Raw genomic sequence first — 12,316 nt, 5'->3', positions numbered from 1 at the left:
CTTAGCCATATCACTGCTACTTCTTTCTCCCTTTTCCAGTTCTCTTTTTATTTTAACCTTTTAACATATTTGGAACCAAATTAAATTAGGTAACGTGATTATGATTCCATGGTATTAATAATTGCTGCCTTATTATTAAGAGCCCTCACTGACTCTTTGCTTGTCCATTGCTGGGAGTTATTTGATGGTGAATCTGAAGATGGAGTTGGGCAATGGTTGGGAAGGGAAAGGGAATACTGCTTGAAAATCAATCCCTAGGCTCGGCACCTATAGCTCAACCGGCTAAGGCGCCAGCCACGTACACCTAAGGTGGCGGGTTCGAATCCCCAGCCCGGACCCGCCAAACAACAATGACGGCTGCAACCAAAAAATAGCCGGGCGTTGTGGCGGGCGCCTGTGGTCCCAGCTACTTGGGAGGCGGAGGCAGGAGACTCGCTTGAGCCCAGGAGTTGGAGGTTGCTGTGAGCTGTAATGCCACAGCACTCTACCCAGGGGGACAGCTTGAGGCTCTGTCTCAAAAAAAAAAAAAAAAAAAAGAAAATCAATCCCTGAGTTACGGGAAGATAGCTATGAGATTGTTTTTTCCTAAAACATGTTTCTTACTTACACAGATTATTTTAGGAAGAAAACCAACCAGGAAAAAAATGAAGCTCCTTATCTTCACATTTGTTGGTGTTGTTCACCTATTATCCCTGGGCTCTGGGAAAGCTATACACAAGGCTAGCACCCCTCAAAAGACTTTTAAAGAAATACAAGAAGAAATAGCCGGCTATACAGATGTTGCTAAAGCAATCATCAACCTTGCTGTTTATGGCAGAGCTCAGAACAGATCCTATGAACGATTGGCACATCTGGTCGACACTGTTGGACCCAGACTGAGTGGTTCCAAGAACCTAGAAGAAGCCATACAACTCACGTACCAATCCTTGAAGGATAGTGGGCTAGAGAATGTCCACCTGGAACCGGTCAAAGTACCCCACTGGGAAAGGGGAGAAGAATCCGCTATGATGGTGAAGCCGAGACTTTACAAGATGGCTATTTTAGGTCTTGGTTCCAGCATTGGGACTCCTGCGGAAGGTACTATTAATCTTCTCAGTTTACTGTATATTTTATAAAACTAATGTCACGTGGCATAGCTGATTATGATATGCATGACTCATATTAAAATTTTGGTAATAGAAGGAAAATGTAATAATTTCCTATTGATTGGCATAAGTTTTCTAATCTCACACTTTTTTTCTTTCTTCCTTCCATCTTTACCTCTATTTCTTTTCTGAAAGAAAACTGATTGTGTAGGATTACTTTTTTACCATTGTGGATTTAAAGTCTATTTTGTCTGATATGAGAATAGCTACATCTGCTTGCTTTGGTTTTTATTTGCATGGAATATTTTTTTTCCATTGCTTGGTCTTGAGTCTGTGTGAGTCCTTGTGGATTAGGGGTATTTTTTGGAGATAGAAAACACTTCAGTCGTGTTTTCTCATCCACTCAACCTGTGTCTTTTAAGTGGGGCATTTGGACTGTTTATATTGAGTGTTAATGCCGATATGTGGGATGCTGTTCTGTTCATAATATTGGGTGATACCTTGCTGTTTGGTTTTCCCTCGTGGGCTAGTGCTTTAGAAGAGCCATGAGCTTTAACTTTTAGGTATTTTTGCACTGGTGCGTATCTATCATATTTGTTCCATGTAAATGTATTTCTGAGCATTTCCTGTATTAGTGACAAATTCCCTCAGTGTTAGTTTGTCTGAAAAATCTTTATTTCTCCATTGTTTATGTAGTTATGCAGAATACAAAATTCTTGACTGACATTTGTTATTCTCCATATGTTATATTCTCTATTTGATGAGACCTTGTCATCAGACCTTCTTTTAATTCTGTAAGTATGGCTTCCTTTAGTTCCTTGAATAGTTTTATAATAGCATCTTTGAGGTCTTTGCTGTGTTCTACATACGGACCTCCTCAGGCAGTTTTCTAGTGCTGGCCCTTTTTTTTTTTTTTCTTGTGTATGGATTATACTTTCTTGTTTCTTTTCATATCTTATAATTTCTTTTCAAATAAAAGTTGAACCCTTAAAACAATATAGCAACCTAGAGTACTGATTCTTCTGTCTCTTTCTCCCATACCATTGTGGGTTGAGTGGATACTGCTGTTATTTTTGTCTTTTGTTTGGTTGTTTGTTTAATAACTTGGCTGTACTGACTCTGTGTAGTCTGTTTCTCCCACAGTGTGCAGCTTCTGATGACCCTGTTCAGAATGATTTTATTTTCCTTTTCTTTTTTTCTTTTAGCCTTAATCCCTGAGAGTCACCCCTAGGTTTGCATGAGCCACTTATGGGTCAAAGGTTATGCTTAGGTCCCCTTAGCCAGTTATATTTTTAATCTTTACCATTGGATGTTTGTGTGGCTTGGAGTCTGTTATTATAACTTAAGGAACTTGTTTTTTCCCCTAATTCCTCCAAGGCCTAGTGCATTGGAAATTTCCTCTCTAATCACTTCTGAATAAGTGCAGCCTTGGGCATGCCCAGCATTTTCCAGATTGCTAACATATGTGTGATTTTATTTTTAATCTTGGCTTGATAGTGTTTTATCTGAGTTCAAACTAACATATTTTCAGCCAGTGTTTGGTCCAAGGTTGTACTTGAGCCTCTTAAACCAGTGACACTTCTGCCCTTTGTTGATGGATCTAGGTGCAGTTGGGTAAAGTTTTCAAGTCTGACCCATGTCTTATTCGTATTGTTCCAGAGCAGGTACAGCCTTGGACATGTGTATAGCCTTCCAACCTCAGGGTCTACTGGCATCCCAAGAGGGCCCTTCTTGATTCTTTCCTTGGCTCTTTATATTAAAGGTCTGGTTGTTCTGCCATTTTGCTTGTTGCTAGCAGTATAGTGAAGCTACCATTACCCCCTTAATTGCTCTCTACCAAACTCTCCATTATTTTCAACAACACTCCTAGATGTTGAATTCTCCATGCTCTGCTCCAAATAATGTCACTAATATCATAAGAACTGCGGAGCTCTTCATCCTTGTGGTTTGCTTCCTCCCCTGAGAGAACTTCTGTGCTACTGCACAGGAGCTACGCACAGTAATAGAGGGACCCCTCAGCTAGGAAGGGTGGGTGATAGCTTCTGGTCTTCTTGCCTAGTTCTTGGTATAGGACCATTACCTATGACTGGGCTGAGAAAGGGGTGACCAGGGTCCCAGTATTCTCGCTGGTTACACTTGGGGTAGAGTTTCTACTCTATGTATAGGGGATAGGTAGAGGAATGGGGCCTTAGTCCTCCTGGCCGTGCCTGCCTAAAATAGGGGAATGGGATTGGAGGAACGAAGAATACTGGCAGCCTACCTTTTCAAAGGTAAAATTATAGCTCTAAACTGAACTGGGGGAGAGGGAGTCCTTATATTCTTGGATACACTTTCCTGGAATAGGGCACCCATTTCAATGACATAGAGCTGGTGGAGGGAGAAGAAAGCAAGTCAGGGCCCAAATGCCACAGATTCCTACTGTTTTTACCAAGACTTTGTAGATGTTTTTTGAATGAAGGTTTTTTTTAACCTGTTGTATGCCCTAAGGACAGTTTTGAGAGCTTTCAATTATTTTTTTCAAATCTTTTTTTACTACTAAATGTTTTGTTGAGGAGATCTTCTGAGTTATTCACCGCACCATTCTGGAAATATCACTGGGTTAGCCAGTTGTGAGCTCTCTAAGGCTGCACCATCAGGTGATCGAGTTTCATAAGGTATTAGGGAGACTCTCAGCCTGGGCTCTATAGTGTTAGTAGTTTGTTTCACTTTCCTTCCTTAAGTGCTTCAGTGCTAATTGTCCTTAGGCAGCAACTTAAGTCCTCCTTTTTAAGCCTCCTGACTGTCCTCAAAAGGTTTAGTTTAGTTTTTTTTTTCTTTTTTTTTTTTGTCCTTAGATGAGAACAACAGACCCCAAGAGGTTATGTAGCTTATCCAGGATCACACAACCAGTGCGATCTCATGTTCACAAAGAATACTTACTGTCCAACTCTAGAGTTTATGCTTTTAGTTATTTGACTAGACTGCCTCACATGCTGTATTTTAATATTATTTTCATTTATAAGATACCTTTTTAAAAGCATCTCACTGAGGCAGATCTGTTTCAAAAACTGATGATACCTGTATTGTGATGACAGAATAAGACGGTTTCTACATGTTCCTTTTAGACAAGTTTCCTTAACTCCAATTTCTTATCATTTCTAATCCTGTAGCTGGGCCTTCTCTTCTCTATCTGCCTGTTATTAAAAAGCTAAGTGAAGTTACTGATTGCTCCTGGGGCCTTCAAAACTCAAGGGAAATGAGTTTTACTCACTGGAATCTATTCTGGTTCTCTAAGACTCGCTTTCACCCCAGTCCTCATTCCATGGGGCTCTAAGTAGATAAACAGTTGTCTGGCAACTGAACTATTTTAAACTCTAAGGAAACTGGAGAGATAGGCTGGATCAGGTGTGGAAAATTCCCACAGGAGATAATGTAAAGTCGGCATAACAGGATATCTAGACAGACAGAACGGTGCAGAGCCTGCTAGCCTTTCTTCCAAGAAACCTGTTTTCTAACTTTAGCTTAGAAAATTACAAGTTGTATGACCTTGGTTAAGTCGTTTAATCATCACAGTCCTTAATTTTGTTACCTGTAAAATAAGAGCTGTTTGGAATACGAATCTGTAAGTTCTCTTGTAGATTGGAAAGCATGATCTTTGTGAGAATTCACAAGGGATCAGTGAAACTAGAATTCACCAGAGCTGGATTCTGCCAGGCACACATGAAGAGCAGACTCCTTGTGTGACCAGAGGTGATTTTTTTTTTTTTTTTAACTTTCCAATTCTGGACTTGAGTGTTACAATATGTATCCATGTAGCAGGATGATGGCTTTGTAAGCTATCTGTGGAGAGTTTGAAGAAAGCAGATAGATGAGCAAGCCAAATACCAGTTGTCGGATAAAACCTACTCTTGTAAGTAAGACAGAAGAAAGTATAATCTCTACTTAGTCCTGAGATAACATAGCAGACATCAGATTTAAACAGACCAAATAAAAGAATGAATATCAGCAGTCAAATCCAGGACAGGCTGACACATTGGTAAGAAAGAGGCTTTGGGGTAGAATATGTTCTATGCAGCAGATATGATTCTGGGTCTTCATGGTGTGTGGTTTCCCAGCCCAACACAGCAGAGTATTGTGTTGAGTGATTATTTATCCTCCATGGAAAATGACATCTCTACAGAGGTATAGGGCTTTCCCAAAATATTACATGTTATCAATTGTGTATTTTTTATTGGTTTGAGAGCTCTCAAAGGTCTGAACTGAGTCTTTTCGATCTAGGTATCCTTCCCATCTGGCACCATACTCAGTAAATAGTTACACATTCAATGTTTGGGAGCAGCACACTTTTTAGGTAGCTCTTTCCTTGGGGCATTATTTACTTGCAATTAAAAAAATGTACTTTCTTCTATATGCTGAATGAAGAAGCTGTTGAACCACTGTTCCTTACTTAGAATTTTAAAAATATTTCTTGTTCATCATAAAAACATACACGTAAATCTAAAAATAAAAATCATCTGTGGTCTTTTCCTTCAGAGTCATTGCTATCATTTCTACTTTTCCTTTTGATATTTCCACATACGTATGTTTTTGTTTTACAAGTTCAAGTTTACATTGAATATAGGTTATGTCCTTTTGTCCCATATAGCATGAATATTTACCATGTTCTTAAGTATCTTTTGCAAAAAGTTCTAATGGTTACAAAATTTAGATAACCAATAATTCATGCAACCAAATCCCTGTTATTAGGATGTAGATTATTTTCTTTTTTCTCTTTTTTAAAATAGCATGACTATAATAAAAATACTTTAATATAGACATGACAGTAGACTTTTAAGGGGAATATTTTATGTTTTTAATAAATAACATTAAAAAAGGAGAATTGATTTGGATCGTCTAGAAAGTTGTAACAGAGTAGCAACAAATAGTTTTAAAACTACTCCTAGAGATATAAAAAATGCCAATAAAATTTTCAGGAGCCATTTTGTTCTGTATTAATGTCTTTAATTATTTAAAATAGGAATGTAATAAACACATATAACATAATATATTTAATAATATAATGTAAATATGTATTGGTTATGTAAAATTATTAATTGTGCTCTGGAGACTTTTGTCTTCCAGAAAGATTGTACACATCTGCTCTCATATTAGCTGTGTATCTGTTAATCCCTACACTTCACCTGCATGGGTATTTTTTCCTAAAGCTTGCCAGTTGATGGACTAAAAGTGATATTTCTCTGTTTTCTTACTCTGTGTTCTTTTGCTTATTGTGAGGCTAGTATGTTCATGTTTCCTGCTCACTTGCATTGTTCTTTAAATTATTGGTGTATATTCCCTCGTTCCTTTTCTATTGGTGTTTTAATAATTTAATTGCTATATAAGAACTCATTATATAGCAAAGATTTGAATTATTATATTTTATTCAAACTGAGTTTTTAAAAAGATATTAAGATAGTTTGTAATCATTGATTATCTTCTTTTTAATTTCTTCTTAGTACTGTGTCTACTTCTCATGTTTGAGGGTGACAAAGAGTATAGTTAAGAGGCTACAAAACAGTAAAGTTGACTAATTTACATTCCTTCTGCCCTACCAACGTGCTCTAAAAAATTGAACTTTTTAGCTTGGTTTACACAGACTTTGCACCATCAGCCTCATTATTTGCAGATTGGTGGGTAACCAGGCCTTGAAGCTATACTTAAAAATTTAAGGTCCTGGTGTAGCTGGACTTGGATTTGAGCTGTGTGTCCAGATTGATATCTCTGCTGGCTCAGTTAAAGTGTGTGTACCTCTTGACTTCTCTTCATGGGAACAGATTAGGACTAGGAGGAATAGGTAGAGGCAGCATTGGACTGGGTTTAATGTGTACAGCTGACTGGTTGTTTATTTATTTATTTATTTTTGAGATAGAGTTGGGTAGAGTGCTCTGGGGTGATAGTTGATAGCAACCTCTAACTCTTGGGCTCAAGCTGTCCTCTTTTTTATTTTTTGTAGAGACGAGTTCTCCCTGTTACTCAGGCTGATCTTGAACTGGTGAGCTTAAGCAATCCTCCTGCCTTAGCCTCCCAGAGTTCTAGGATTACAGGCGTGAGCCACGGCGCCTGGCCTCTGGCTGGTTAGTTAATGCTCAGCTGTGGAGATTAGAATCCTCTCTAATTGGTTTAAGCAGACATGAATATCTTATAGGATAGTAAATGGTCTGCAGAATTACTGGGAATGCTAAGGATGCAGACTTTAAATTGAATTTTTCAGAAATGAATTTGAGACTTGTTCTGCAGAGCCAGGCTTCCAAGATTGCTATTGCCTTTCCTAGATTAAGTAATGGCCTTTATGAGAAGCTGCTGTAAGAAATCCAGATGTTTCTACAACAGTGTTTATCTCTGGCATAGTAGAAACAACAGAAAGCAGCCTCCACTTAATTTCTGCTTTCCAGATTTTGTTCAAGTGAGTAAAATTGGTGATGTTTAAGTTAATTCTAGAACCCTAGCTGGAAGAAATCCCAGGAATGTACTTTTTAGGTTTTTAGTCTTTACAGAACAGAATGGCACATTTGAAGGAGGCTGGAATGTATGTCAAATGCCAACTGTCCGTATCCAACACAATGCTTACTTCATTATGCCTCTTAGTTAACAATATGATATGAATTTTTTTGCACAAATACATATGCAAATAAGTAAGAAAAGCTAATCATTGACTATATAATACATAGTATTAGTAACACCACCAGTAGTATTTTGGTCCTCTGTAGCTAGAGGATTAGATTGGATATAATAGAACAAAAAGGGATGGAAAGGAGAGTAATCACGCAATAGAAGGGGCACCTGTCTCCCCAGGCATCCCGATGGACTGAAGGACAGTTGTTCTAGGCCCTTTGTCAAGTTTGCCATGTAAGTTAATGGATCTCTTTCACTTTTTTCTACTCTTTTGCCCTTATCTCTTTTTTTAAATCCTTCTTTTTCCTAGACCTCATCTTAAAGGCTTATGTTTTCAAAGGTTTCTATCTTCTATTTATAAATATTCTCCTAAGTGATATGCTGCAGTCCAATGCCTTTAAGTACCACCTGTGTACTTATGACTTCTAAGTGTGTATCAGTGACCTTCACTTCTATCGGCATTCTTTAGGACTGCTGGATGTTCTGTGAGCCTCACAACCTCAGTATCTTACTGCGTCTCTCATCTTTGAATCCTCCCAAGCTAGGAGTCTCAAAATTCTCCTAATAGCTGAGGTGTTATCTTGCTTTCATCTTTTTGTCCTCTGCCCAACATGCCCATAATTAAAGATTCAGCTCAAATGTCTCCTCCTCTGTGGAGACTTTTTCTATTCTTGCTCATCCCAAAGAGGTATTGACCACATCTTCCTTCCTGCATTTCCTGTACCCTGAACATGTTTATAATACAAATGTTTCTCGACTGGATAACAAACCTCTGAGAGTACAAAACCCTACTTGCTGTGGTTCTCAGCTGGGGGAAGTTTTGCTCCCCAGGGAAATTTGGCAATGTCTGGAGATATTTTTGATGGCCATGACGGGGGGTTGGTGCTGCTTGCCTCTAGTGGGGAGAGGACAGGAATAGTGCTGAACATCCCACAGTGTCCAGGACAGGCCTCCTCTTCCCCTCAACTAACCGTTCTCCATTCCAAAACAATAGTAATGCTGAAGTCAAGAGTATTTAGCATAGTGTCTCACACACGGAAAAATTTCCAGAAATATTTGTTGAATGAATAAGTCTTTTCATTTATCTTACTCCAATATTCAGTTGGTCACATGACTCCTTTTTTCCATCTTCAGTGTCACATCAGAGTTCAGGACCTAGCATCTCCTGCCTGTAGTGTTGTCATAGCCTTTCAACTGATGTTCCTGACTCCAGTCTCATCATCGTCTATTTCCTTACTGCTGCTTTAATTATCCCTGTAAAATATGGATCTCAGTATGCCACTCCCCTGCTTAAATTCTTTTCATTGTTCAGGGTATAGTTTAAATTCTTATGACCTTTTAAACAGTGACCTCAGGCTATTTTTCTAGGTTTCTGTCTCTCTTCTCCCTAGTGTCACACCCTGTGTTCAGCCACCTGGAGTCTAATGACTTTCCCCTCAATGAGTATACATTCTGGCCTTAAAAGCTGCTTCTTGGGCTGCTGGCTATCTTAATCCTAACCCAATCTAAACCCTATCTGCTTGGAGAAATCCATGTCATTTTTAAAGGCTCTTTTAAAATGGATCTTTTCTCTGAAGTTTTTTATGGAACAAAACCCAAGTAAACACAATTGTTCTTTCATCTCTGCTCTCATGGCACTCTGCTTGCCTATTTTGCACAGCGACCACACCTTATTATGGTTCAGTGTTCCCATGGTTATCTCTTCTGAGAAACTGTGACCTCCTCCAGAGCGAATGACACATCTTACTTACCTTTGCATCTCCTGAGCACCTGGTGGGTAATAGATGCGTATTAAATACCTACTTGTTAAATAATGAGTGGACTATGAGAAAAGTCACACATTTTAAAATATTTCTGAATGATATTTGAAAGCTCATTCATACTTAAATAGCTTCCTTTCCCATTCTGTGATCCTCATAGTCTTTTATGTCCCTGTCATATACAAATAGCAAGAAGCTTTGGTTTACATCTCCGTGACAGCAGATAGGGAAGAGGATAAATGAACATCAATCAAGCCATGATTAGGTTGTTCACCAGTTTGCTTTCTGAAAAATTAAGCAGCACAGATCAGAAAGTCTGGAAGGCTACAGTTTAAACTTACAAACTCTCTTTGTCTTTATCTCCTAAAGGCCTAAAATAGCCTTCCTGCCCACTTCTAGCACACCCAGCAAAGGGAAATATTCTCCAGCCGATACATTCAGTCCATTTGTTAGCTGATTTACTCACGGGTTCCACCATCAGATAACTAGTTATTTGCACCTGTCCTCTTCTTTGGTTTCATGAGAGAAACAGCGTTTTCACTGTTTTTGCTTTTTTTCAGGGCTTCATCCTTGTATGATATCTTACTGTAGAATGAGCAAAAGAGCTGTGATTTTGAATTTGGAGTGTGAGATCAGCTAATGGATCTGACTCCAAAGCGTCAGAGGTTACAAATACCCTGTCTATATCAAGTCAAGTGTAGAAATGAGGAGGAAGGAGGGGAGGGAACTCATATTTATTATTTGTCCAGTCACTGTGCAGTTTTGTTTTTTCACTTATATTGTCTTCAAGCATAGATGTTGTTCCCATTTACAAATGACAGGTTGTGGGAGGTTCAAGGTCACTAAGCTATTACGGGGCAGGGTTTTGCCCCAAGTGCACGCTTTCCCAAAGCCTTCTCTCTTCACTTTGCCTTGCGGAGGATCTTTCTGCCCATGTCTTCCAGGTATTTTCGTTTCCCTCTTGGCTGTTTCTGTAAGAATGAGGCTACCACATCTATCTAACACACCTATTGCCACAAGCATGTCTTAAAAGGCATAAATCATAAGGCACAACCGCTATTGAATTTGATTGTATCAGAATCAAGAATTTCTGTTCAGTGAAGGATGCTGTGAACAAAGCTGATAAATGGGGAAAGATACGAGCACTGTTAAGGTCTTAGTGCATAGACTAAACAATGTTGGAAATCAACAAAAAAAAGGCAGCAGCCCTGATAGAAAAATAGGCAAAGGTTCTGAATTGGCAGCTTAAAGAACAGGAAGCCTAAAAGCTAACAAGTATATTTAAAAAATGTTTAATTCATTAGTAATAAGAACAAAGCAAATTCAAGGTCATTTTATAGTAAAGATGTGAAATGTGTTGGCAGGGCTGTGAGGACATAGGCACCCTCATGTACAGTAGGTGTACAGGGAGCATGGGGCCACCCTTCTTCATTTCTGCGACACAGTAATTCACTTCCTTGGTATATTTTCCAAAGAAATTATTGCCCAGGTTCATGTATAAGGATGTTATTGTAGCCGTATTTGCAGGAATAGGATCCATCTGGGAGTTATGACTAAGAGAGTGGACATGGAAAATGTGGTGGGGACACTGCAGGGAATATCATGTGGCAGTTGGAAGTAATAGACTAATGTATGTATAGTGACATGGGCAAATCTTCTAAAGCTCGGTAAAAAAAGTAAAAAATGCCTATGTATATATATACACACACATGTGTATGTATTAACAATATAATTGTGTATATGTGAATACAGCTTTGCATACACACAGAATATTGCACATTTGCAAGAAGACGCATGAGCAAAAAAGAACTTAGAGTGGCTGAATACATAGAACATAAGTTGGGGACTGAGATATAAAAGAGAGCAAATCAATTTTAAAAATAAGCAAGTAAAACAAAGAGACTTGTCTTGAATAGGCCAAATGATGTTTATGAATTGAAGCATATAATTAACTGAAAACTCAGCATCTGATCTGAAAAACAAAAATGCATTTGCCTGCCTGTAAGTCTTGAGGTTAAGGTGGATATTTGGATAGTCTATCGTTACCTTCAAGAGGAAAGGAAGCCACTTCCCTTTTTCTCTTTAAACATTTATTCAGTTCCCTCTTCGCACAACATTTTATGATTTTCCTGTAGATTTTTGTTTATACAATGTAGATACATAGTGCAATATAAATTCTTTACTTCTTGTTTATAGGTTTTCTAGTTTTTATGTTATGTGCCTCTTTATCCTGGTTGCCTTTGTTTCTAAGTGTTTGCAGGCAGGGATGATACCTTTTTTCATTTGCTTTTGTATACCCTTAGCATAGTAATAATCTTCAGTGTTTAATTTTATGGACAATCTGCCAGGAAGAGGTTTCCTTTTTGAAATTCTGAAAGGGTAGATGAAGTTCCCTGGAGACTTGATGATGAAATAATGTAGGTGGATAGCATCAGATATCTCTTTTAATAAATACCCCTATTCCACCTTATAACTCTTCCTTGCCTTCTTTTAAGTGAATCTCTCAGATTCGTTTTTCCTGACAGAAAATATCATTGGTTACTAGCCATAGATTTTTTATAACTGCTGTTGGTGGGTGAATCTAAGAAATGTGGTCAATATTGAATTTAATTATATAGAAGTAGGAAATGGAGGTATTTCTTCTTGATAGTTGTGATTCTCCGTGCTTATTTCTATGTCTCTCTTTTTTCATTTCCTCTGCTTCTCTGTGTGGGTTTCTGTATCTCTCCATACTAATCATCTCTCTTTCTCCTTATCTCTTTTTGTCTCTTTCTTTGTTTTAGACTCCCCTTTTGTTTCCTACCTCCTGGTTTCTGATTCAAAGACTCACCTGGTGCGTAG

At 38.3% G+C, this 12,316-nt stretch overlaps 1 protein-coding gene across 1 annotated transcript in view; it reads left to right on the top strand.

Annotated features, from left to right (window-relative positions):
* The first annotated feature begins 614 nt into the window (after positions 1-614).
* Positions 615-12,316, top strand: part of CPQ (carboxypeptidase Q) — a 397,534-nt gene continuing 385,832 nt past the window's right edge. The window contains exon 1 of the mRNA XM_003782559.3: positions 615-1,077. Within this exon, the coding sequence (XP_003782607.1) occupies positions 645-1,077 (433 nt within the window). The 5' untranslated portion in view covers positions 615-644. The remainder of the gene's footprint in view (positions 1,078-12,316) is intronic.

The sequence above is a fragment of the Otolemur garnettii genome, unplaced genomic scaffold (assembly GCF_000181295.1).
Source record: "Otolemur garnettii isolate 467f Iridium unplaced genomic scaffold, OtoGar3 scaffold00004, whole genome shotgun sequence".
Classification (NCBI taxonomy): Eukaryota; Metazoa; Chordata; class Mammalia; order Primates; family Galagidae; genus Otolemur; species Otolemur garnettii.
This window is presented reverse-complemented; position numbering and strand designations above follow the sequence as displayed.